The sequence below is a fragment of the Delphinus delphis genome, chromosome 2 (genome assembly GCF_949987515.2).
Source record: "Delphinus delphis chromosome 2, mDelDel1.2, whole genome shotgun sequence".
Lineage (NCBI taxonomy): Eukaryota > Metazoa > Chordata > Mammalia > Artiodactyla > Delphinidae > Delphinus > Delphinus delphis.
In genome coordinates, this window is record NC_082684.1 from 162,228,067 (window position 1) to 162,255,667 (window position 27,601).

The following is a 27,601-nucleotide window of genomic DNA, read 5'->3' on the forward strand; positions in this document are numbered from 1 at the left end:
CACCCCCCACTTCCGTGCACCAAACGGCGGCTACTCAGAGTAACTGCAGTCTGTCTCCAGGTTTACGGGCCAGGGATGCACCTGCTAGACAGCAGAAACTCAAGAATGGGAACCAGCAACCGCTTCTAAACAGGAGGACGAGATGCTCACCCTGGGAAACTCCGCGATTCCCACGCACACCCCCACCTTCCACCCCTCTGGCAGCTCGGAACTCACCCACCGGAAGTAAAACTGAGGAAACGCCATTTCGAAGAACTGGGCTGACGTAAGCGCGCCGACTTCCGGCCCCGTCCTTCCGGAGATGGGTGGTCCTGGGATCCGGAGGGGAGGCGGAGCGGAGGCGGGGCTTGAGGCTGGTTGAGGCTCTGGTGGGTAGGTGGGTTCAGACCGAAGGGACTACGGGTCGGCGTTGGGCTCAGTGGACTCGAACAAAGGACTCTCGGGCAGGGACTTGGCACGGCGTTTTCTGACGGGTAGCTGAGCAGCCGATCGCGGCTTCTCCGCCAACCAGTGCTGTCGCCGCGTGGTCCCAGTCTGCTTCTCCTTGGTTCCCCACGGCCAGCGCCGCGGTGGGGGGCCCGGCGCAGCGGCACCTGCTGCTGAGGGAACCCCGTGGCCCGCCCAGGTGCTCATGATGGGGCTGATCTTCGCTAAACTGTGGAGCCTCTTCTGTAACCAAGGTGAGAAGGATGGAGCTGCGCAACGGCTCGAATCCGAGGCAGAGGTCTAGCCGCCGAAGGGGACAGCCGAGGGGAGATAGGTTTCTAGGTGGACACAAACGTTCTGAGACTCAGAGAAGTGACTTAGTCGAGGAGGTGGGTAGAAACTCACTATTGTAGGCTGGAAGAAGGTGCAACGTGATGGTTGGGAGAAATGGAATGTCAGAAGAGGGGGCATTTGGTGTCCCTGGATCCAAACCAAGAATTTGGGGATTTTAGAGAAGGAAAGCGGAAAGCACCTAATGATACCCGGAGGCACTTGGAGGGCCTTTTCCATCTCTATTAAGCATCCTAAGTCTTGCCCCAGGATAAGTGTCCACCCAGAAAGCAATCAACTTTTTTTTTTTTTAATTACTAATGATGCTTTGTTTTGCGCCCTGCTCTTTAAGCCAGTGCGCCTTCACGTTCTCTCTGATTTCGCCTGCTTTCCAGGACTCGGGAATGAGTTGTCCTATTGAGATACACCAGTTTCTGGAAATCTTCGTCTTAAACTCTTCATTCCTTTCTTCGATGTTGGAAAACGAAATGCTTTTGGTTCTATGTAGGCTATTGCGTATCCGTAATTAGTCTAGAACTGGTTCTGAGACGTCTAAAAGTTGCAAGTCCAAAGGGCCAAGAAGTTGTAAAACCTGTTCTGAGTCAGAGTGAATGAGATGTGATGGCTTCTGAAGAGAGAAAATACCCAGATAAAAAGGGCCGGGAATAGGTAAAGTTTTAGGCATTCTTTTAACAGAGTGTTTTCTCAGTAACTGAAACCAGTTTTAAAACTCAAATAGTTTCATTTTGCATTTAATACCCGGGCGTAATAAAAGCCAGTGTTTTATGATGATACCAATTTGTTACTGCTAATGCGGTATTTTTTCTTTGGATTTAAGAAGTTATGAACAGAATGAAATGGTTTTAGTCACTTGTTCCGTAGGTCGATAAGAATACTAAAATAGCCTTTTTCAAGGTTACAAGTTAATAAAGATAGATATATGCATACGCATATACACGTATACGCATATACATGTGTGTGTATAAACGAAATTACTGCAGATAGCACTTATCAAGTGATTTCAAAGTGGCCAGAATTTAACTCCATACATTTTTTTCCATATAGATATTATCCATAAATTTAAAACATTTTTTTCAGTAGTTTATATTTTCTAATCCTTGTTACATGAATTTACTATGTAAAGCAGCTTTTTAAGACATGTTTAAAAGTATAAAGATTAATAATCACCTGCTTATCTTTTCCCATAGTTTAAGAAATAAAACATTACCAAAGTCATTGGTTCTCCCTGTGTAACTTGTCCCATTCCCTTTTCTCTCCTCTCTGTTTTATTAATGTTGTGTATCTTTTTGTTTTTGGTGTTTTTTTTAGGCTTTCTCAATCAGACTAGAAGGGAATGAAGGATGTAGAGGGAAAATTCGGCAGATGATGAAAGACATTCATGGGCTACTTTTGTAGTCACACAATTGTTTAGTCCTCTTATATCCCCAATACTGTTTAGAATTTTTCTTTCCCTTTAACTTCCTTATTGAAAATTTAGAACTACATAGTGGTTATTATGTCATTTTATTCCCATTTATTCATGCAACTAACATTTAGTCATAGGCCATAACCCAGTCATCAGAGTTAGGCCTAAGAGACGCAAAGGTTAAAATACAGAAAAGTTACATATAACTTGCTCTCAAAGTACTCAAGAATCAGTAAATGATACAGATTGGGGAAAAAAAAGATGTAGCATGGTAAATTATTTCACAGGTATGTATAAAAGCATGGTGATGGTCAACAAGAAGGAAGTGATTAATTTTTTCTCAGGTGATTCCTGGAAGACTTTACAAAAAAAGGTATACTTGGACTTTAGCGATAAGTAGGTGTTTACAAGGCATGCTATGTTATTCTAGGCAGAAGGACTAATACGCAAATGGGAGAGGAATGAAATAGTTTGGTGCATTGAGGGAAGCTGAAAATAGTTTAGTTTGGCTGTATTTTAGTTTGCCTGTGGGGGAGTTAGAGGAGATGAGGTTGGAGAGGTAGCTAGGAGAACCAGATCACAGAGGGCCTTGTGTGTAGACTAAGATGTTGAACTGCAAGCCATGGGAGCCGAGCCATTAGAGTTTGGTCATGTATGTTGTTTTAAAGCAGGGGAATAATGTGATCAGATTGATACTAGTCCTGTATTTTTACTTTCTATATGTATCACCTGACAATCTCAGCATTTTCCATTTTTACCACTGTGACACATCTAATCCAGTGATTAGAGTGACACATCTAATCACTCAGTCTTGGTCGCATAGTATGCCCAATGCCCCACCTCAGAGCAGTTAAATCAGAATGGGGTGGAGCGCCGTGGGCATCAATGCTAAGATGACTCAAATGTACAGGCAGAGTTGACTAGGGCTTATATTACCTTAAATACTCCTTTCCCTTATCTTTCTTCCAACATTTTTCCCTGTAGTATTTTAGAGCACCAAGCATCTTCTTATAAATTTGATACCTTTCTGGGAATAAGTATACTAAAAGCATGTATCCTCTAAATAAAGCTGTTACAAACTACGTTCTTAGTCTCTGTGATTTTGTATTGCTTGATTTTAAGCTAGAAGACTGATTACTTCAATGCACTTATCAATTGAAGGAAATAATTTCAAATCTGATTATCTTTTTAGACATTATTGTATATATCTTTGTGTTTGTTTATGTGTGTTGTGCAGGCATACCTCAGAGATATTGTGGGTTCGGTTCCAGACTACCAAAATAAAGCGAATATTGCAATAAAACAGGTCACACAATTTCTTTTGGTTTCCCAGTGCATATAAACGTTATGTTTAGGCTATACTGCAGTCTATTAAATGTGCAATAGCATTATGTCTAAAAAACAATGTACATATCTTAATTTAAAAATACTTTATTGCTAAAAATTGCTAACTATCATCTGATAGCGCAGGGTTGCCACAAACCTTCAATTTGTATAAAACGAAATATCTGCGAAGTGCAATAAAATGAGGTTATGCCTATATAAAATACATACGTGTATATCTATCTTTAGATTCACCTCAGAAGTTGAGCGTTCCTTTTTTTTAAACTTCTTTTTAAACTTTCATAGACCTTGTTCTTTTTCTGTCAGTTATTTCTTGTTTTATCCAGACTTAAGAATGAATGGAATATGATTTTAATTGTAGTTCATTTTCAGAACCAAAAACAATGACATTTTAACTTAATTTCATTATCTCATCATTTCTTTCTCATTGGTGAATTTCATGGTATCATTTTGAGCACTGATATCCAATTTGTATGTCATCGTTATTGTTCTTCACTTCTGATGGCTTACATCTGATGTCTCCTGTTAGTATTCTGCTCTTAATTCTGTTCTTTTTGCTAGTTTCAAACACACCAAACTTAAACTTACCACTGTCTGCTCCCTGTTTTCCAGAACCCACTTTATTCATACCTTCAAATGGTTCAGACTTCTGATCAAATGTCACTCCTCAGAGAGCCCTTTCCTCCCCTGACCACTCTTACCTCCCCAACATTCAGTCGCTATGTTTTAACCCTTTGTTTTTCTGAGTAACGTTTATCACTACCTGTAATCATATGATAAGTTTATTTGTTTACTTGTTGTCTGTTTCAATAGAAATAAACTTCTTGAGGCATGAACTTTGTCTTATTCGCTGTTGTATCCTCATTACAAAAGCTTTTGTTCAATCTTTTGTTTTGTTTTTCAAACATAAAAAGTTTATATTGAAGTAACACATACATATTCTTTTTTAAAAGTTACATAATGCTAAAGTCTGAAAATGATGTGTGTTCGTCAGATCTCTTTAATCTCTTAACTTTTTTCCCAGCATATACTTCCACATTTCTGGATAATATACGTATGTGGAAATTTTAAACACTGTAATTTTTTTTTTTTAAGAATTGAGATATAAATCAACATATAACATTATATTTGTTGTCCCAGTATAATATTTTGGCTTAATCCACACTCTATCTTTTCATTTTTGTGACTATAAAGTTTTGTTACTACTGAGCCACAATGTGCTGTAATTATGTTTCCCTTTTTTCTACAGCTTTTTCCCCCCTAGAGTAAATAATCATATCTCATTGCCTTAGTTTTCTTTGTACATTTGGCTAAGTCATTTCGTGCCATCCAAAAGCTCTCTGTACAGTTTACACACATCACAACTATCAGATGATTTATCCTTCCTACCCGCCCTCTCAGTATTCCATCCTGCTCCAAATTGGACCTGTTTTTCCTCTGTGCCCGCCACACAGCTGTTCTGGACTTGTCCTTGCTATCTATCATTCTAGGAATTTCCTTTGCTTTTCTGTCTTATTAGAACTTAACGTTTTTCTTGCTTTACTCTTACTTTGATGAAGTACATCCTTCAGAAGTTTCCTGAAAAGTTGCCCAAAGTGGTCATTTTTTTGTGTGATTCCAAATATCTGAAGATATATTGGTCTGTCCTCACTTTTGATTTATAATTGGGCTGGATATAGTTAAGTTGAAAACGTTTCTTTCAGAATTTTGAAGGTACTGTCATTGTCCTCCAGCTTCCAGTGTTGTTGTTAAGACCAGTATCATTCTTTTCTGATTTTTTTCCCTCTCTTTGTAGTAGATATTAGAATTTTCCATTTATCCCTGGTATTTTTAAATTTGAAAGAGGTGTGCCTTGTTGTGTCTTCATTCATTGGACCTTTTCAACACAAAGTTGCACCTTTTTCCATTGTAGGAATTCTTTCCTTCCTTCATCCCTCCCTCCCTCCCTCCCTCCCTCCCTCCCTCCCTCCCTTCCTTTCTTAAATTTAGGATTTCTTCCTCTACTTTTCTGGAAATATTATTGGTCATATGGCACTAAATTGATTATCAATTATCCTTTTCCATTTTTCTGGCTCTTTTTTTTGGAGTCCTGGGATATTTCCTTTGTCTTCCAATCCTATTGACTATTTTCAGCTATCATAATTCTAATTTATAAAAACTTTTTATTTGCTACATTTTTTTATAGCGTTGCTTCATAATGCTATGTCTTCTAAGTGTCTTAGTTTTTTTGTTTGTTTGTTTGTTTCTATTTATTTTTATATTAGCCCTTCACACTGGAAACTTTCCCCATAGATCTGTTATAAGTAATTCCATGCATGAATATACCACAGTTGTCTATTCATTTGCATCATGATGAGTTATAATATTGTGAAACTGTTAGATTGTTTTCTAAAGTGGTTATACCATTTTTATACTTTCACCAGCAACATTTGAGGCTTCGTTGCCAGTATTTTAATTTTAGCTATTCTGTTGGATGTGTACTGTTATTATCTCATTTTGGTTTTAATTTGCATTTCTGTGATGATTTTTGGGTGTTAAACACTTCTTCATGTGCTAATTGGCCATTTGTGTATCTTCCTTTGCAAAATGTTCAAATCCTTTGCCAGTGTTTTTTTGGGGGGGGTCAAAAAAGTTATTCTTTATAATTATTTCTATATCCCGGAATTGAGTCTTTTGTCAGATATGTTTTGTGAATATACCCCCATCCCCACCCCCAGCCTGTGGCTTCCCTATTCATTTTATTAATAGCGATTTTTGCTGAGTGGAAGTTTTTGGTTTTGGTGAAGTCTCAATTTCTCTCTATATTATTTTTCTTTAATGGCTGTTACTTTCTGTGTCCTGTTCCTTTCATCTAGAAGCTTTAGCTTTTATGCTTAGGTCTGTGAGTCATCTCAGATTATTTTGAGGTTATGATGTGAATAGGGGTTGGGCTTCATTATTTTTTTACGTGGATATCTGCTTGTCCCAGTATAATTTACTGAAGACTTTTCTTTACCAGTGAATTACTTTGGAGTCTCTGTTGAAACTCAGATGATTCTTATCTCTAGACTTTCTCTTCTCTTGCAGTGACTTCATGGTAAATTTTAAAGGTGGTGTCAGTCCCATTTTTGTTTTGTTAATCTTTTCAGAGAAAAGATTTTAATTTTCTCTGTTTTCTAATTTACTAATTCTTGTTGTTTATTTCCTTCCATCTGCTTACTTTGAGTTTGCTTTACTCCCCTCCCCCCACCTTCTTAAGGGTTAGCTGGGTGTCATTGTTTCTGTTTCTTTTTCCTTTCATATATAAACATCATTGTTTTTGTTTCTTTTTCCTTTCATATATAAACAGCTGGCTGTAAATGTTCCTCTTAAGTACTGCCTTAGCTTTATTCCATAGATTTTAATATATTGTATTTCATTCAGTTGGAAACATTTTAAAAATTGTTTCTTTTTAATTTCTTCTTTGAACTATGGCTTATTTATGAGTGTTGTTATAGTTTCCACATACTTGTTTTTCTTGATAGATTATTTTTGGTTCCAAATTTAATTCCATTGTGGTCAGAAACATGCTCTGTAAGCTTTCCTTTTTTTCTTCCCCCCAAATTTATTGAGACTTTCTATAGTTCATCTAAATGGTCTGTTTTGGTGCATATACCATTTGCGCTTGAAAAGAATGTGCATTCTGCATTTGTCTGCAATGTTCTATAAATGTTTATTAGCTTAAGGTGGTTGTTAATTTTGTTTAGATATTTTATATCTTTATGTGCATCTCTTATAGAGAGCATATGTTGGGATTTTGTTTATTTTGTCTAGTGTGAAATTCTCTCCCTTTTAATTGGAATGTTTATCCGATTTATTAGTGTGCTTAGATTTATGGCATGGTGAAATATTAAGGTATACTGTTTTACCATTTGTTTTCTGTTTGTCCCATCTGTGTTTGTTTTGTTATTACTCTATTCTTCCTTTCCCACTTTCTTTTGGGTTGACTGTTAAATTTTTTAAGAATTCTATTTTAATTTATTTATTGACTTTTTAAGCAATTCCTTTTCACATTATTTTTATGGTTCTTCTAGGGATCGCAACATGCGTTCTTACCTTTTTGCAGTCTACTTAGAGTTAATAATGTAACACTTGTAAAGTGTAAGAACCTTGAAACTGTATATGTAATTGCATACTCTCCTCCCTTGTCATTTATAACCATACAGCTTACATGTTATTTGTATTGTATCTACATATGTTATAAACTGCACAATACAGTGTTATAATTTTTGCCATAGACAATCACATGTTCTTTAAAGTTTTAAGAGAGGGTAAAATTTTCTCTTATATTTACCCACATTACTATTTTTCATGTTTTGAATTTCCATCTTGTGAATTTCCTTTCAAGCGGAAGAACTCTACCATTTTTGTAGTGTGGTTTTGCAGGTAAATGAATTCTCTTAGTTTTCTTTTATCTGAAAATGTCTTTTTTTCCCTTCATTCCTGAAGTGTATTTTTGCTGAAAATAGCATCTTGGGTTGATTTTTTTTTTTTTTTTAACTTCATAGGCCTGTAATTTCTTTATCTGTAAAATATGCAAGGTGGCCCAGGTCAGTAGTTTTGTACATTTTTGGAGACCTGGGTTCCTCAAAGTTGCCATATAGGTAACACATTTGTTGATGAAGAAGTGGGAGAGAAGGAGTAGATCTCACGTTCTGCAGTCTCTTCTAAGCTATGGTATTTTATGATTCTATAATAAGTATAATATAAGACAGAGTTTTTTATAGCTCTCCTTTTTCTTTCTTTTTGTTCTCTCCAAGAGGCAGACTGCTCCTCGTTGCTGTCCAGGACTTCAGGTCTCAGGTTGTGACATCACATCCTCTGACATTTTACTACCTACCTATTGCAATAATGCAAACTTATTTTCTGTAAATGCAGTATTTCAAATTTTAAGTCACCAGATTTGGCATAGGGCATTTTTATTTGTTTAGTTATATAGTTGTTTACATACTCTGTGTTCACATAGGGCTTGTCCTCATTATATAACAATTTTAGTGCAGGTATTATGTATCTAGAAGGTAGCAATCCCTATTTCATGATATTTGGGTGGCTATCTTATATCTCAAAATTAAAAGTTAGTCATTTTGTCATATATTTTAACAATATCCAATTTTAACATGATAAAATAAATGTTAACATATTATTTCACAGTTTATTAACACTGCCAATATTTAGTGCTTCTCTAATGCTTTTCTCATGTGAGTCTGTTTTCATTGTTTGGTATTCTGTACTAAAACTACAAATTCTATTTGTTTGGTATCTGTACTAAAACTACAAACTGAGTTTATAAAAAAATTTTTTTAATTGGGTAAAGGGAGAAACTTTTTTTTCTTGTTGTTTTTCTTTTACTTATTTTTTTTCAAGTTCCTTTTTCATCATTTTTCTTGTTAGCCATTTAACCTGTATTTGTCTACAAGCAAGTGAGCTTACTAATTTGCTTTGAAGCTTCATCCTGTAAAGGCATGTCTTTATGCCTTCCCTAAAAAAAAAGAAAAGAAAAGAAAAGAAAAGTAAAGCCGGCTTTTAAGGAAATCCAAGAGAATAAACACCAAAGCCAAGCCAATAGAGAAACTTATGTGTAAACACTTGGTCAAAATTAAACAAAAGCTCTGTGATGAGCATTCCTTCATTTGATGTAAATAAACTTGCTTTGTGTTGGGCTCTGGAGATGCATCATTAGTAACACTGGAAATACTCTTCTCACACCTTTGTTATGAGGAGAGGTGCAGCTTGGTCTCCTGGAAGAGATTTCTCGTGAAATAAGATGCCCAAAGTGACCATCTCGTGGTGTGCAGACACTTTTAAAACATTTGGATTCCTTATAACTCTGATTCTTATGGTAATGCTTAACCCAAAATTATTTAGCTATCCACAAATCATCTTAAATTGTACACATCCCGTCCCCAACACGCACATTCCTACCCCTAAGCATGGTCAGCCTATTACTCTAACATCATATATTTTTTAATAATGCTATTGGTAAACATTACCAATAGCATTATTAAAAAATAATGGTAATTTTTTTTAATTACCATTAAAAATAATGGTATTTATTTACCATATTACCATTAAAAATAATGGTAATAATGGTATTGGTAAACATTGGGAAAAAATAAATTTTCTATAATTACATTTGTGAAGTCCATTCTAAATAAAGAATTTAGTATTATCCATGTTATAGTTTGCCCTCTTTAAGGTTAACTGAGAAATAACTGTTTCAGTCCGTCAACTAAATATTTTGTTTTCATGGAGAGTAATTTGAAGAGTTGGAAATTAAGAATATATGGCTTAGATATACATATGGAAGAGCAGTTGAAGTTGTAAAAGTATACAATTGTATAATTTTCTCCTCATAACTTTAGAAATTTCAATTTTAGTGAAATGGAAATCTCTGCTTCCTGCTCTGTAAATAAAAATGATGTTAAAACATTTCATGTTTTTCTCAGTGGCAGCAATTCACAATTTGACCTTTGGCATAAAGCCTTTCTCACCTTAATTTGAGACTGACTTGAACCATAACTGATATATTTTGAAAGTTTTTTTTTTAACCTATTAGATAAATACATAATAAAACCATCTTTCCACATCTGCTTTAGTTAATTATGACAGGCAAAGGAAATTGTTTTTATCAAAGCTACTCTATAGGAAATCACTCTGACAGTTACATAGCTTAGTTGATCTTTTGTGTTTCAGTACATAAGATAAGATTTGTATATGGCCTGTTGATTATGCCCAACCAGAAAGACAGCAGTACAGAACAAGCACCCCTGTGTCATGTTTTTCAAGCATGAGGGCCCCCTTTTAACATCAAGTAATATGCACTACTGTGTGATCATAGTTATGCTTTTGGTATGTATTGATGTGAACATTTGATAGAGCACTGTGATTCAATAATACCTTCAAGAAACTTTATACTTAATTAATCTAGATACCACTTGGGGACATTTAAAGCAACATTAATTTTATTTTCAATAACAAGAGAATATGTGTCGCTTTCCGTATTTTTCTCATTGTTCCTTGAATAGGTAAAAACTTTAAAAACATTTGTGAACTGAATGAAGTCTTTGGTCACTGACATACTCAAGTAGCAGCTAAGTACAACAGAGGCATTTGAAAAAAGAAGGAAGAATTACAGTTGTGCATAGAGTACAAATAGCTTTTATTTTGTACTTGGCTTTTTAGTAAATGCTCTTTGAACTTGACTTTACTCTTATTGTATAGATAATGTTAAAGACAGTTTTCAAAGAAAAGATTTAAAATAAACTTCTGTTTATTTCATGCTTTTAAGCACTTAGCTGTTCCTTTACTGTTACTTTTTTATATAAACTCAATTTTAACATCAGAAGATAGGTCTCAGTTTACCTGAAGGATAGATATACATACTTCATCATAAGACAGAGTTGAAATTTTGTGTTTTGTCTTAATTCCTAGACTTGCCTATCAATGAGGAGGAAAAGTCACCTTAAAAAACCTTAAGTTAATCAAACATTTGAAACTTTAATGAAATTCATACTCTATCTACATTCAGGGTTTGTCATTCCTGACTTAGTTTAAACGGGGGACCAATCTTTCAAAATGATGCATTATTTATGAGTTTTACCATCACAGGCCTTCAGTACTGTAATCATTATTATAATACAAATGTGAAGCCAGGGGCAGGCACGTTTGAAAATGGCCCTGGTGTTCACTTGAGTTCAACAATGATGGTACTACCTGGTACTATCTTTCCATTCCCTCCTCCCAGCAGGAGTATCTGCACCCAGGTTGAGATTACCTTTATACTAGTGGCTTCCTTCTCAAGCCGCTGGGACCACGTGGTCTCCAGATCGTGGGTGGGTGGAGTTTCCAGCTGTCACCAAAATTTAGAATGTTTGTTCCTCCACTGGTAAGAGTGCTCTCATTCTCACACTGTAAGGGACAGAAACAGGGCAACACTTCTATTGGCTCCATTAGAAATTAGGGGATACAAATCAAAAGAGTCAGAAAGAGAGAATGATACTGAGTTATAATAAGCAAACAAGTTTTATTTATTTTTTTACAAAGTAGCTCCTGCCATAGTGAAAACAGCCCTTCCAGAGGACCATGTCATTTGTCCTGCATTAATATAGACAGTGCCTACAGCATGCAGGTCATGAGAAGATAGAAAGATGGTTTGTCATATAAGAACTTGTCTGTGAACTATGGCTCCTCTTTTTGACTGATGTAATATTGATACTTTAGGAATATCAGCTGATATTTGATTAGATGTATAATCAGAATTTTGATATTCATCAGAGGTTAACAAGAGCAGCAGGGATCTGGTATGAAATGTGTCAGATTCACTACAAATCAGTTGATTATGTGCAGAGGTTCTTATGGTGACTTCCTTGCATACCCTGCTGAGTTTCACTAGTAACTTTTTAAGCATTCTGTCCTGGGGAAAAGGAATCTTCAATATATTCTGTATAGTTTAAAATCTAGAAAAGATGACCTGTGAGTTCTAAGGATGTTTCAAAATATCTACCAAGTAACAGAATAATTAGATGGGCCTTAAAAATCCTTATGAAAGAAATGATACTTTTAGCCGATGGCACCAGAGGAGGGAACTGAAGAGGTTTTTGTTGTATACAAAGAGTGAAAACAGTATCTGCTCAAAAGAGTTATAAAACCCAGATTGAAAAAGCCTTGAAGACTAAGTAATTGCTTATTTATCTGTAAATTAATGGAAGGAATGAAAACTGGTTGAAATTATGTGCCTTATTTTTGACAGGGAAAACTCTTTAGTTTTATGTTTTCAATTGTATTTTAAAGTGAAAAGAAAAAATCTTGGTACATTTAGGTAGGAAAACGTCTGGCTGTAAAAACAACTTGATAAAAAGCTAATGTGATTGGTAGAGAGGGCAAGCAGGTGTGTAAAACACTTTTATTTTTACTTATATTTTAAGTCATAATGTCTCATCAAGTTTAGTATTTGGGTTTTTCCCCCCAAATTCAGCAAAAGTGACAAAGTTCTCTTGTGCCTCCCTCTTAGCCATCTCCCTCATTCTTTTATAAGAGATGGATAGAGAACGTCCTAATAGATTGCCTCACTTAAGGCAAGTAGCCTTGACATCATGAAGTTCTCTTTATTTCCGGTATCTTATTCCAGGAGTAAATATCCAGTGAATGATTCTCATTAGAGGGCTAACTAATAATCATTGTTGAAAGCATGTAATTGAAGTATGCAGCAGTGTTAAATGCTTATGGTTTGCTTTCTTTTTGTAGAACACAAAGTAATTATAGTGGGACTGGATAACGCAGGGAAAACCACCATTCTTTATCAATTGTAAGTATGGGTGTTTATTTAAACAGTTTTTATTATTTTTGTTATTGGAGCTAATTTTGTATCATTAATAAGAATGAGATACCATTATAATATAATGGGAAAACTTAAACACATGGTTTTGTGTTTTACCAAACACAAAATTTATTAAAAAGTGAGTAAGGTAAACTGCCGTATGTTTGCTACAGTCAAAAACACTCATCTTTTTCCAGCCTTGAAAGAAAGAATTAATATTAAACTAAAAATAAATGAAGCACACATTCTAGTGCTGGAAGGAAGGAATAAAGTACATTTTGCTTAGTTCTTCCCCCTCTGAAGTCCATGTAAAATAGACTGATATCGATCTAGGAAGCTATTGCTACTCTCCTGACTAATAGTCCTGGAATTCTTTAACATACCCAGACTTGTCAAATCAAAAGAAATGAAGATCGCCCCTGAAAATATTGCTTTGGTAGCTTGCAACAGAAAGAGGCTTGAGACTTTCAGAGAAATACATTAATACTTTAAGGAAATTTTTTAGCAGCCACTTGTCAGACAACCTCCCATTATCCTTTCAGTGCCAATGAAATGATCCTTGTTAAACAGTGGAAATGGATCTGTGTCCCAGGCATTTAACAAATAGTTATGAAATACAGTGCTCCATTGTGTGCTTCTTATCTCTTCCCACCTCATCTTAAGTACATCAGCTGGCAGCTCTCCAGAAGTACTTCACTTAAGCAGTGCTTAATGTTTTTTTCAGCTACTCTGCTAAAAAGCCACAAACTTATGGCTTGTTGTTTCAGAGTTGAATAACTACTCGTTTTTCTTTAAAACATTCATTCATTGGCCATTATGTAATTTAATATGACACAGCCTTTGGACATTAGAAATGAACATTTCAGAAACCTGTCATCATTGTTGAAATAATTTTGCACACAGCTTCAAAAATACATATATTAAACCCAAGGGAGAGTTGCAGACTTCTTCCAACATAGTACTGACATGTTATAGGCAAATATGTATTTGTTGAATTAATTAATGTAGCTTAACCAATGAGTATGATAATACATGTGATATGAGCATCAGTGTTCTAAATAACTTTTCATTTGCCCATAGACTGTAGTTTTCGTTAATAGGCATGCACTGATTTTTATGGTTGAGCTAAGTGTCTTTTCTCACATAGACAGTCTTTAAAATGATAGCCTACTATTCAGTGGTTACTACTTTGCAAGTGTTGATGACACAGTCCCCTGGAAACTTGCTCTTTCAGGATGGGGGATTGGTTCTGCTCTAACCGATAACAGGGCATGGGGTTATTGGCATTTTGGCCACGAAAATGCAAACTCACACCACACAGTTCCCTTCTGTCCAGATCAAGCCTGTAGTTTATTCCATTAAAAGAACAAAAAAAACTGCCTTTCTTCAGGAGTTGTTCTTTGTCTAGGTATTTGTCTGCACAAATGTTCTCCAAGGTTCTAGTTTTGTTGCTAGCGATTACCATCATTGGTGCAGGTAAGGAAGGTTGATTCGTATAAAAATACAGAGATAAAACTTGCTTTAGGTTCTCAAGATTTACAAAAGAGTTTTTATGGTGTCTGTCTTTTAACAGCTTAATGAATGAAGTGGTTCATACATCTCCAACCATAGGAAGCAATGTTGAAGAAATAGTTGTGAAGAACACTCATTTTCTTATGTGGGATATTGGTGGTCAAGAGTCACTGCGATCATCCTGGAACACGTATTACTCAAACACAGAGGTATACTAAAGTTACTTCCGAATTCGAATGAAAAGAACTAAGGGGTAAACCCAGAAGACAGATAGGCTGTACATAAGGCATAGTGACAGTTCCCTTTTAATAAGATCGTTTTTTGTAAGGAATTTGAGGTTTTCAAATAAAAGAAAAAAGGCAAGTCAGAAGAGTAATGGGAGCTATTATTAGTGGAGTGCTTACTGTTGTCAGGCTCTCTCAATTCATCCTCAGGGCAATACTATAATATCTCCATTGTTGGAGAAAGCAGACACTAAGATAAATTATATAACCTTTCCCAACTTTATAAGAGGCCCTAGTTAGTTAGAGGAGGAATAAAATATTTTAAGCATAATTTAATATAGGATTTTCAAATAACATGAATTGCACATTCAAATTTTTGGTGAGATTATAATTAAAAAGCAGATGATTTGCAAGCCATCCCCCTAGCATTCTTTGTCACTTATTTTCATCATTGGAGTCGACCCGGGGAACAAATCTGGAATATCTTCTATATCAGTTTTTATTTCTTCTCAGATTTTTTTTTTAAACCATGCAGTGCTATTGAGAGAGGTTTATCTTCAGGAATACTAATGCACAATTGCATCCATAATTTTGCTTTACAAAGAGGTACCAAACCAATTACTTTTTCTATAATGAAACCTCTTAAAATTTGAGGTTTATTTATTTTTTTTTTTGAGGGGGATTGCGGAGGAGGTGGAAGTGTTGATGCAAGGAATTTTTGGTGAATAAGTTGCCTTTTAAAATAAAAAAACATGTATTCCTCTAGATTTACATTGTAATAGCCTATGTGTATGTGTGTATATATTCCAGTGCAGTGTATGACTGGTCAAACCAGATGGCATATCATAGATAAGCAGCAGCTGTGGCAGCACTTAATTTTTTTTCTATTTGCGGGGGAGGATAGGTTGGTAAGCTAATATTTATGGTTATAGGTTAGTTTAATATATATTCCTACAGTAAAATAACGTTCTGAAACTAAAATGTGTTAGAGAGTAAGGGAAGAACAACATTTTAGCATAACTGTTGTTATTTTTTCAGAGCTCAGAATTAACCCCAAGTGTGAAAAGACCAGTTATCTTTGGTGAATAGGTCAAAGTTGGTTCTAACTGATCCCTGTATATTGATAGCATTACTAAATGGTAGTTTTTTGAAATTGTCAACACTCTAGAAGATTTCACATGGGTCCAGAAAGATATACATTGTTAGTGATGCCATTTATATGAAATGTTCTTATAAACTATTTCTACAAGAATATCAAAATTACTACAAAGATCCTTTGACCTTTCATGTAGCACACCAGCATGGCACATAGCATTTGCAGTCTTAGATTCCAGGTAGGGATCTAATCTATGTGGTGTTTCTCCGACCACTTTGTTCACCCTACTTATCTCGCTTCTTAAATTCTTTGCATGGAGGCATCATCCAAGAGCTGAAATGTCTCCCTTTTAATACAGCAAGTTACAGTTGTTGACTAATTTCTGACATCTTCCTCTCATTAACTTACAGAGTTACTTCCCCATATTCTGTCTATTCTGACTTTTCCATGTTTCTTATATTTATCCCCTCTATTTTCTTTCCTTGTATCTCTTTCTAAGCCCTTGTTAGTTTATATTCAGGTTACTCTAGTTGTCTCTTTCCCTAATTGTAGTCATTTGAACAATCTGATTCTACCCTTCCTGTCTGTTTACTCACTCCTCTTCTATAACCCTCAAAACCATTTAATCTCATTTCTTAACTTTTTCTTCTGCATAAAATGTTCAATTTAGGGGCCCTTTCTCATTGTATCTTCTTATTTTTCTTATCAAAGATGCTTTTTTTTTTTTTTTTTTTTTTTTGCGGTACCCGGGCCTCTCACTGTTGTGGCCTCTCCCATTGCGGAGCACAGGCTCCGGACACGCAGGCCCAGCGGCCATGGCTCACGAGACGAGCCGCTCCGCGGCATGTGGGACCGGGGCACGAACCCGCGTCCCCTGCATCGGCAGGGGGACTCCCAACCACTGCGCCACCAGGGAAGCCCACTACAGAGTACTTTTAAGTTTTAGTGAAAGAATAAATTACTGTGACTTTCTTTTTAAAAATTACTTTTTTTACCTGCATTTTAAAATAAATCTTAGTACATATTAGGGCATATTGTATATTCAAACATCACCTTTTCCAGCATGGTTTTTATTTGTTGAAGTTGTGAGTTATTTTTCTTATTAACATTTGGATTTTACTGCTTGATGTGATTCAGTATAATATAAACTCTTTATGATGAAAAAGCAGTGGACCATTTTATAGTGATGATGTCATAATAGAAAGTACTTCTAGCACTTAGAGTAGTTTTGCAGAAAACTTCAACATCCCATTTAATTTTCTTTCTTTTTACTTGTCTTCTAGTTCATCATTCTTGTGGTTGACAGCATTGACAGGGAACGACTAGCTATTACGAAAGAAGAATTATATAGAATGTTGGCTCACGAGGTAAATTTTGAAAAGCAAACGTAAAACAAATGGAGTAAGGTATCTGTACACTGGTTTAGCTTTTTCACAAAGATTAATGTCCTCTGCTGTTGATTATTTCATCATTAACAAAGTTTTATATATCAAATTGATGAAAGTCATGAGGTCAAAAGTTTTTAATACTTTTTCAAACTTAAGAAAACCGAACACATTAATTTGGAGACTAATACCATTACTGAAAATATTTTTCTAGGTTAAAACTACTTAGTCATGCCTTTGAAAGTCTGATAAATTGAGGCAAGAGAAAGGAAAATTTAAGGTTTTTTTCCTCCCTACAGTTTATAATAACTGAAAATTCTTTAGCGAATAATTTGGGATCACTTAATTCTAAATAGTTCATATATATGAAAGACTTAGATAATAAAACACATTCATGCACCCACTAGTCAACATAAGATATTAATTATCTTATGAGACCTCTTCAATCTGATTTCCTTCCCTTGTTTCTCAGAGAATCCTAAAAGAATTCCACCATCCTAAAAGTAGTGATTATTATTCCTGTGCGTATCTTGATCTTTTTGCTACATTTTTATGTACTTGTCAGTTCTACAGAATATTATATTTCATGTTCATAAAACTTTATATGATGGTATTGTGTCTGTGTGTGTGTGTGTGTGTGTGTGTGTAATCTTTTTGTAACTTGGTTTTGGAGGGTTTTTGCACAACACTGATTTATCCACTGCAGTATGTACAACTTTAGTTCATTCCTTTTAACAACTACATAGTATTTCACTGTAAGTGAAATACTATGTCATCTGTTCTAAGTGATCTAAATACTAAGTGATCTGTTCTTCTATTAATGAACATTTAAGTTACTTCTAATGTTTTGATAGTATAAACAATTCTGCAGTGAACATTAATCACTGAACTTAGGTTGTACAAAGACTTTAAGTAGTAAGTATTGCCCAGCCCTTACCTTCAGTACTCTCCTTTAAATTTTGGAGAAATTCTGTAGTATTTGGCAGTGTATACTATACTTGCCTATTAGAATAGTGCTCATATAGTTTTAAGTCATTATTTCAGATTCAGGTTTATTTTACTTTTAGTTTGACCCAATAGTAGAAAAATAATTTTTAATATCTAGTTTATATTAATCTGTCTTTGTTAGAGTAAATCATTAAATCATGGTTATTTGAGGTCATTTATTTTTATTTCAACAAAATTTTTATATTACATAGTAGTGCCTGATTATTTTAAAGTAGAAAGATTTCATAATAATTGTTCAGTAGGGCATATTTTATCCTCCTGCTTCATTACTTTAATTTGAATTGTGATATTTCACATATTAGAAATATTTCATGTTGATTGCAGGATTTACGGAAAGCTGCAGTCCTTATCTTCGCCAATAAACAGGATATGAAAGGGTGTATGACAGCAGCTGAAATCTCTAAATACCTCACCCTCAGTTCAATTAAGGATCATCCATGGCACATTCAGTCCTGCTGTGCTTTAACAGGAGAAGGGTAAGTACTCATCAGTGTGAGCGGACGTATGACTTCTTTCAAATTTCTTGCAACTTTTTTAGACCAACTTTCTTTCTTCTCTGAATCTGTTCCATTTTTGTTTTTAAAGATAGTTTTTATATTGTGTCTCAGGCTTACAAGGTTGGAATAATTTTAGTCAATTACTATTGTTAAATTACAATTTAACAAAGTTACTGACAAATTTTTTGTAACATTTCGTGTAAATGGAATGTTTCACCAAAAAAGGGCAAGAACAAACTTTTGAATTAAGTTTTCACAGTCTAGATTTTCAGTTGTTCATTTCTTGCTTTTATCATTCACTAACTGGGAAAAAACTGTAATGTCACCTGAATGAAAGAGGAAGCTTCAAAAAAGTTTCACGTTTTCTGCAAGGGCTTAATTAAGCCTAAACTCCCAGCTTTCCACAAGAGTGCGTCTTCTTTATTATCAGGAGTCATTTTTGGAGGCATGCTTCTAAACAACAAACATTTAAGATAAACGCCATTCTAATGTATTCCTCCTTTCCTAAGAATTTGAGTTTGGACATAGTAGGCCAAGGAGAACCCAGTGTGTTATATATGGTTTACCCAGTTTATTTCTAGGAACTTTTTTTTTTTTTTTTGCGGTACACGTGCCTCTCACTGTTGTGGCCTCTCCCGTTGCGGAGCACAGGCTCCGGATGCGCAGGCCCAGCGGCCATGGCTCACGGGCCCAGCCGCTCCGTGGCATGTGGGATCTTCCCGGACCGGGACACAAACCCGTGTCCCCTGCATCGGCAGGCGGACTCTCAACCACTGCGCCACCAGGGAAGCCCTCTAGGAACTTATTTATCTTCAAATCAAACTGACCTTCTCATTATTTCTCATACTAGAAATAGCTTGTAATATAATAGCTGTATGTTGACTTTTTTGATCTGTACTTTTAAGACTAGGCCATAAGCACTCCATTCTTTAGCATTTAGGAGAGTAGGGTGAAATTCCTGCCGTCTTTCTATAGTGGTTTCAGTTTAGTTAATATTTTTTTTCCATAAATAAGCATTTATTGATTAATAAATCTTAATATTAAACATAAATACTCAGTGCTAGCTCTGGGTTCTGGGAGCATCAAAATGAATAAGATATCATCTGTATTCACAGTCTGATGAATTCACAGTCTGATGGTTCAAAAAAGGGAAACATTACAATAGCCAAGACATGGAAACAACCTAAATGTCCATCGACAGATGCATGGACAAAAAGATGTGGTACATAGTACTCAGCCATTAAAAAGAATGGAATAGTACTCAGCCATTAAAAAGAATGAAATAATGCCCTTTGTAGCAACATGGATGGACCTAGAGATTATCATACTAAGAGAAGTAAGTCAGACAGAGAAAGACAAATATCATATGATATCACTAATATGTGGAATCTAAAATACAATACAAATCAACATATCTACAAAACAAAAATAGACTCACAGATATAGAGAACAGACTTGTGGCTGCCAAGGTTGGGGGGAGGGAGGGAATGAGAGTTTGGGGTTAGCAGAGGCAAACTAATATATATAGGATGGATAAACGACAAGGTCCTACTGTATATAGCACAGGGAACTATTATATATTCAATATTCTGTGACAGACCATGGTGGAAAAGAATATGAAAACATTTATATATATGTATATATCTGGGTCACTTTGCTGTACGGAAGAAAGTAACACAACATTGTAAATCAACTATACTTCAGTAAAATTAAAATTTAAAAAAAAGGGGAGGGGCTTCCCTGGTGGCACAGTGGTTGAGAGTCTGCCTGCCGATGCAGGGGACACAGGTTCGTGCCCCGGTCCAGGAAGATCCCACGTGCCGCGGAGCATTTAGGCCCGTGAGCCATGGCCACTGAGCCTGCGCGTCTGGAGCCTGTGCTCTGCAACGGGAGAGGCCACAACAGTGAGCGGCCCACATACCGCAAAAAGAAAAAAAAAGAGGGAATCAAGCCAGACAGAGAAGTGTCAGTGTAAAAATGTATACTGCGTGCGAATCTTGGTGCCTCCATCTTCTGGCCATGGAATGGCTGTAGCTCTTTGCACAAGTTTCCAAGGAGGAGGAACAGGGAGGCGGCATCACATCAGGATCAGCAGAGGCCTGATCTGGGCAAGCTGGCTGCAGCGTGGGAGACCTCCGGCTGGTCATTCAGCCACGCGGCCACCATTTTCTCCCGCATCCATTCACCCAGCCACCAAGCACGCAGTTCGACATCCACCATTCCAGGCACACCTCACCAGTGGGAGCAGAAACCCCCGAACCCCGCGCCCCCAGTTTAGTTAATCTTAAGGCGGGGGTGGGATCGTTATAGTCTTAATGGCAAAACCCCCAAAGCTGTATCTTCAAGATGAGACTAAAGCAGTTTCCCACAATTCTCAACTGATTAGTATCATTTTGTTTAGATAATCTTACACTTAGAAAGTCTACTTATTATAGTGTTACCTGAATGTTGGCAGTTAAATGTATGAATAATTATTGTAGAACCGACTTTTGCGTTAAGAATTAAAAATAATAAGTATACTTTCAATTTTTAAGTATAAAGTTTTTCATTTTGAAAATACTTTTTTTGTTTCAGGTTATGCCAAGGTCTAGAGTGGATGACCTCCCGGATTGGTGTGAGATAACTTTTTGTTCGAAAGAGACTCTCTATTTATTCTGTGACATGAACATTTTTCCTAGTACCTTTGGCTGCTAAGGCAGCAGCATGTTTAATTTATAACAACACAAACCTCTATGAGCAACACTTGAATCAAGTGCAGCTGAACTGGAACATAAAAGATTTTTTCTTAACTTTTTTTTTTAATGCACTAATCTTCAGTTGGATGAACATAATGTGTAACTATATTCAGCAACAGAATTCTTCTGACTGCTTATTCTAATTATTCAACGACTGCCTTGTAAGAAATGTTTATCATGTTTAATGTTTTCTGAAGTATTGTAATAACTTTAATGACCAGTTCCTTTCATTTCTTGACTGCCCCCTCCCCCCACCAGATAATTATTGGCTTGACAGAGCAGTAGTGGAAATTATCACGTACTGTTTGCAAACTTACCCAGCACTAAATATTTGCTCCCTCTGTAAACTATTTATCTTTTGGGCAGAACTTATTGTAAATGAGAAAGAAATATGCCTAGAAGATATGTATTTAAGGGGGAGGATGAAACATCATGAGAACTGCCTTTAAATGAGTTAATTTCCCCCACATTATTGCAAGTCATGGAATAATTTTAAGTTTCTATTAGCATGGAAATTAAGTAGGCTATTTATCTAAAAGAATTAAGTTCACTTTTCTGCCTGCAGCACAGGATTAGTTTTGGTTAAAAACGAATCAAAATACAATATTTATTTCAAAGCCCAACTTTGATAGTAAATATTTTGAATAAATCTGGTATTTTTAAGAATGTCACATTATTCAATGCATATATAACAATTGGAAGTTACTAAAGCATACCAGCACTAAAATTAAACCAAGACACTTGGAATATATTTTACTATCAATTACAAACAACTTTATTATCAGCAAAAATTTCAACTATTCCATTTGCAAGGGGCACCGCATCTGCTTTGGGCAATAGCTAAAGCAGGAATACAAACAGTTCATTTTATTTCTTAGAATTTGAAATTGTGTCTATTACAGCATTTCTATCACCAGCAGTATATTACTTAAAAAACCATATGGCATTCCTTGAATTTGTTAGAGGTTGTAGTGTAATAGGCTTGAAACAACTGACATTTGTATAATTATGCCTCATGTTCTAAGATCTTTTGCTGGATAATAGGAAACTGCTGAATTTAATCATGGCTTTTAGAATATTACTATGAGACTCAAGTTTAATACACTAACAACTTAAAAAATTTTTAAATAGTTAAAAACTCATAATCTAGCAAAAGTATACTTATTGGATAGCATTAAAACATTTTCAAGGCAGTCGTCTAATATGAACAATAATCTAAATAGTGCATACCTTAAGAGGGAGGACAGGTATTGTAATTTTGATCCTCTTTATTTCAAATGTGTGATTTTGCTATTATGAAAGGGATAAAACACACATAGAGAATAATACTTTATTTTTGCAGTATTTTTCTTTCATCTGGGTCAAAAATAGGATTCAGTGTTCATAAGAACATCAGTACCTGTTCAAAAGTGATACTTTAATTTTTATCGTAAGTTGGTTTAAATTTTGCTGTTTTCAGTTATACTTGATTTATTCTATTTAGTCTAATTAATTTAGTTGAATGTGGTAGCATTTTTCTGATTTCTGTTTAGTGGTAGCACACCCTGGAACTGGAAATGACCAGAGGAAAGCTTTCTGGGCTTTGGGAAGCAGTTGTTCATTAACCTTGTTCTGAACCTTTTTCTTAGTGATTCTATACCAGGTAGAGGATAAATTTTGTTTTTAATACAATGCATACTCAAGAACATGAGAGAAAAGCAGACATGAATCAATATGGATGCTTTGTGTTGTGTATGTGGTGGTGGTGGGGCAGGAGAAATTATGATAGCACACTTTGCCAGAATTTCTATCTTGGTTGTATAGTTTAGCCATGAATACTGAGGATAATTCTCTGAATTCTGTCCTGAGAAAAATCATATTTAATATTCCTATATTTGTTGTTATTATGAAATCTTTCTTGTATCTAATAAGATTGGCTGGCTCCATTGTCTTCTGTCAAATTATATGGTTATTTTTTTATATTACCGCATCAGCATTATATTGAAAGTGTTAATAGTTGATTGTATTTTGTCAAACTACGAGTATAAACTCAAGTTTTCAATTTGATTTTTAAAATACAATTTATTTTATTTTCTAAATCCTTTTTGAAAAACAGTTTGTTGTTTTTGGATTAGATTTATGTTAGCTGTGTGTTGAAGATGAAATCAACATCCAACTAGGTTTTGTGCCAACGATTGGGAAAAGTTCAATTAGGAAATTCATGTAAGACTTTTAAAAAGTATTTTATAGGTTCTCATTAGATATTTCCTCTTACAGTAATATGAAAACTGATTACCCTTTACTCCAAGAGAATGTTTTGACTCAAGCACGTATCTAACGCTAAAGCATTGATTCTGACATTTATTGAAAATCAACCAGCTATAAGATATTGTCTGATGAAAAATGTAAATTTGTGATTAGTGCCTTTATTCATATTTTGAGATAAGTTCTCAATTTTGTATTATACCTGTTCTTTAGAAGTCATATTAGCAGGTAATTAATTTAACAATGAAATAGTTCAGCTTTCACCCTCCCTAATCAATCCCTCAATTGCCTAGCGAAGTTTCTAAGTGGTGGAAAGCAGGGGATCCACCCATGTTACTTTCGGGAGGTTATTCTACATTTTGTTTTTAACATGAAGATGAAGAAACTAAATTTTAACAAACATTTTGTTATAACTAAAATGTAACTGCTACCCTTGTAAGTTCAAGGCATTTTTCTTAATTTTGAACATGTTGCATTCTTCATATTTAAACTCATCTTTCTTATTGAAGCCCATCTGAGAACTCTTTTAGAATTAATAAGCCCTTTTATATGGGAACATACTGCATATTTTGTATTGTTAGTGTAATTTAATTCCTTAAAATTTGAAATAATATATCTATAATCTATTGAATAACACGATTAAATACAAAGTTTTGCTTTTAGGTTCTTTGGTAGTATGCTTAAAGGTATAATTTTATTCTATATTCATTAGAGGAATGATAATAAATTGAAATTTCATTGTTAAAAATCATTTTTGAAATGGATGCTACTTCTGTAGCTGTAGTAATTTTGATTAAGCATAAATTAACTTTCATTACCTATAGCATAAAGAGAAAATAATTATTTTCCTATGGAAACAGTGAGTGATATAGGCAGTGCTGTAAACATTATTCTCTGAAGAGTTATGGGGAGTCACAAGGCAAAGAAAATTTTAAAACAATAAAAGCTTTATTTTTAAAAAAATATTTTTGATGTAGTATCCTAGGACAAATTATAAATGGAATTGTCTCTGACTAGCACTCATTTAATTATTAACTATGTAAAACAATACCAGTAGAAAAAATGTACTGGTATTATACCTAGAATAGATGAATTCCATTGACATTTATCTTTGAAGACCAACTTAATGAGCCTAACTTTTCATCTATGGCTTTGGATCCAAAACATTTCATATCTAGTTCCCTTCTAAAGGATCTTTTATATTTTGTCAGAGTAGAGTCACTTCGAGATACAGCATGATGACTTGTATCCAGTAGAATATTGTGCTGGCTATCTAAAGAAGTAGGTTTGAATCTTAATTTGGCCGTGACCTGTTTTACCTTAGACAATTACTATCGTTCATGGCCTTCCTACTATTTTTCCCATACTGAGGAACTTAAACTAGAGCACCAACACATCTTTTGGCTTTAAAATCCTGAACCTTTATACACTACTACTAAAAACTAAAAAACAAACACAAGAAAACCAAACCAAATGAGGGGAAGACATGTAATATGAAATTACGTTTATTTTTATCTATTATTTGATTCCCACCTCATTATCATTTCATTTAGTATATGAATACAAATAAGAAAACAAAGCATCAACTAGTAACTGCTACTCCACTTACATTGAGCTAATAGTTAAAGACAATGCAAATAAGAAAATAAGCCATATTGCTAAGAAGATGATATTTAATCTACTTATAAAACACCAGTGTATATTGGAAATACTCTCTTCTGGAAACTATCTTGCTTGTTTTCCTGGCTTTTACTAACTGGATGCAAGTGGTTAGTTTGTTCAGAGTTTATTGGCTTTAGAGGCTGCCCCAAGCTCCAGTTCTGTTTGACTTTCCAGTAGTGAAAAGGATAGTGCAGTGAGGATGTCAATATTTTACAAATGTCTGTATAAATCTGGAAGTACTTTATATTCAAGGTTAGTTTTTTTCAGTAATGTCTCATCCTTATTCATTTAGCATTATTGTGAAGACTGAAATCTAAAAGCCAGTTTCCCAAAAAGTATTTTTTAAGAGTTTCAGGTAACCAGAGATAAATAGAGAAGGCCAATAAAAATAATCTTTTTTCAGCTACTTTGTTTTAAATTTAAAGTAGAAAAAATATTGTGTTCCACAGACCTAAAATCAGCTTTAAATGTATAAGGTCTAGTGAAATGTTTGGGAAATGTTAATTGGAGATTTAGAGGCATACCTAGAAACAAAAGTCAAAGAACTTGACAGTAAAGATTAATATAAGATAAAAAATCTCCAATAGGAAATTTGAATGAAAACACTGAATTGCCCCCATTCAAGGACTTAAAATTACTAGAAAATTCAGTCTTTTACTATAAAACTGGATGGCCTATATTATTTTTAATGTGACCAAAGGACTGAAGACTGATCAGGTTTCTAGAATTTGGGAGTGTAGTCAGAGAGTGGCACCTTTTGCATTTTTATAAACCAGTAATCTACCTTCTTCCCTAGAAATGGAGAAATAATAAAATGTGCTGTGCATATCTTTTGGAATAGAAAACAAAATTCTAGAAGAATGGAAATGTTCTCTTGCACAAACTTGTAAAATTTTAATTAAAAAATTACCTCATTTTTCAGTCCATACATAAGGTGCTTTGCTCTAGTCTGTGGGATGTTGCACAATCCCATAAAAATCCCCTTCACCCAACCTGTATTTGAAATATGCAAAATTCACAACTAAGAGAGAGCACTCCTTGGAGATTTTGTTTTCTTTTACTCTTGTTTACCACTAGCAGGGCTAACATGGTATAGCAAATCCACATACTGTCTTCATTAAAGCACATGGGCAAGTGCATAGTCAATATTTAATCAGTTTAATTAAAATCAAGTAAGGGAAAGGAAAAACTCTAAAATTTGATTGATTTTATTATACTGTGAATATATTTCCATCAGTGTTGGTAAGATATCAAATGACTATCAGTTGGTGTTGGTTATGTTTATAATTTATTTGCATATTTTAGCCCTTTTCATAAGAGACTATAATCATTTTAATCTTCTTACATTTTCCTTCAGGAAATGCAGGGATTCTACAGCCCCTGTTTTGTTCTCTTGGAGTAAACTGTTCAGTGTAGTTAGGAAAACTTTTCATTTTGACTTTTTAAAAGAGTTGAGCTGCTATTTCATTAAAAGTGTGAAATAAAATGACGGTTATGATATTTCCAATTATGTAATAGTTACAAATTTTACCCTATTCATCTATTGTACAGAGCATGGTTAAAAAAACTAAAACTAAAAGCAGTTACAGCCTTGCTCTTGTGATTGTTCTATCAGAATGTAATGATTATAATTACACATTGCCATCTTAACATAAATTGGTGCTTTAGAGCATTAAAGAGGAAACAGCAGGCCCTATATACTTCTTGCCTCAGAATGTAAAACTACATTAAAGTGTCTATTTATATTTATGTTCATTTCTTAAGGTTTAAATACAAATTATTGTTATCCATCAAGCTTCAGGCTTTCTGCAAACACTGTAACAATATCTTAGCTAATCAGCTTGGTCAAGTGAAGATGGTGTTAATAAGGCCAAAATTATGAATTGGATCTCTCTGGGGGCCCCCTGGTATCGTACAGAGGAAAAAAATGTCTTTCAGAGCCACAAACTGTGCTTCTTAAACCCAACCAAACAACTGAGATGTGTGCTGTTGGTTCAATATATAAGCATTAATAAAATTAAAAGAACAAACAAATTAATGCATTCACATCATCACTTCTTGAAAGTGGTTCAAAGCACGTTCTTCTAATGGTGGGTTGTTGAAAAGACATGTTTTAAATTTTTAATAACTTTATTACTGTCATAAAATGCTTTTATATGTTAAGTTTAGGTTACTGGTACTCATAATTTTTTATTTCTGCAATTATGCTGTAATGAGTTGCTTGCATGCCTACTTACCCAAGTGAAAGGATGCTGTTTGCTCTGGAATGTTCATCTTTTAGACAGGTTTTGGCTCATTTGCAGTCATGGTGCAATACAGTGTAACATTCATTTGTTTTCAGTCAACAGTTTTATTTTTGTCATAATAAATAATTACTT

At 34.8% G+C, this 27,601-nt stretch overlaps 1 protein-coding gene across 1 annotated transcript; it reads left to right on the top strand.

Annotated features, from left to right (window-relative positions):
* The first annotated feature begins 394 nt into the window (after positions 1-394).
* Positions 395-27,601, top strand: ARL5B (ARF like GTPase 5B). Its single transcript, XM_060006183.1, has 6 exons — positions 395-680; positions 12,788-12,848; positions 14,434-14,581; positions 16,976-17,059; positions 18,410-18,561; positions 21,157-27,601. The coding sequence occupies exons 1-6, from the start codon at positions 632-634 to the stop codon at positions 21,203-21,205; spliced, it is 543 nt and encodes a 180-aa protein (XP_059862166.1). The 5' UTR covers positions 395-631; the 3' UTR covers positions 21,206-27,601.

Bases quoted from the DNA above. Each gene is read 5' to 3' on its own strand.
- ARL5B (XM_060006183.1), top strand. From the start codon at position 632: ATGATGGGGCTGATCTTCGCTAAACTGTGGAGCCTCTTCTGTAACCAA. The intron at 681-12,787 runs GTGAGAAGGATG...TTCTTTTTGTAG, and splicing joins GAGCCTCTTCTGTAACCAAG to AACACAAAGTAATTATAGTG. The intron at 18,562-21,156 runs GTAAGTACTCAT...TTTTTGTTTCAG, and splicing joins TGTGCTTTAACAGGAGAAGG to GTTATGCCAAGGTCTAGAGT.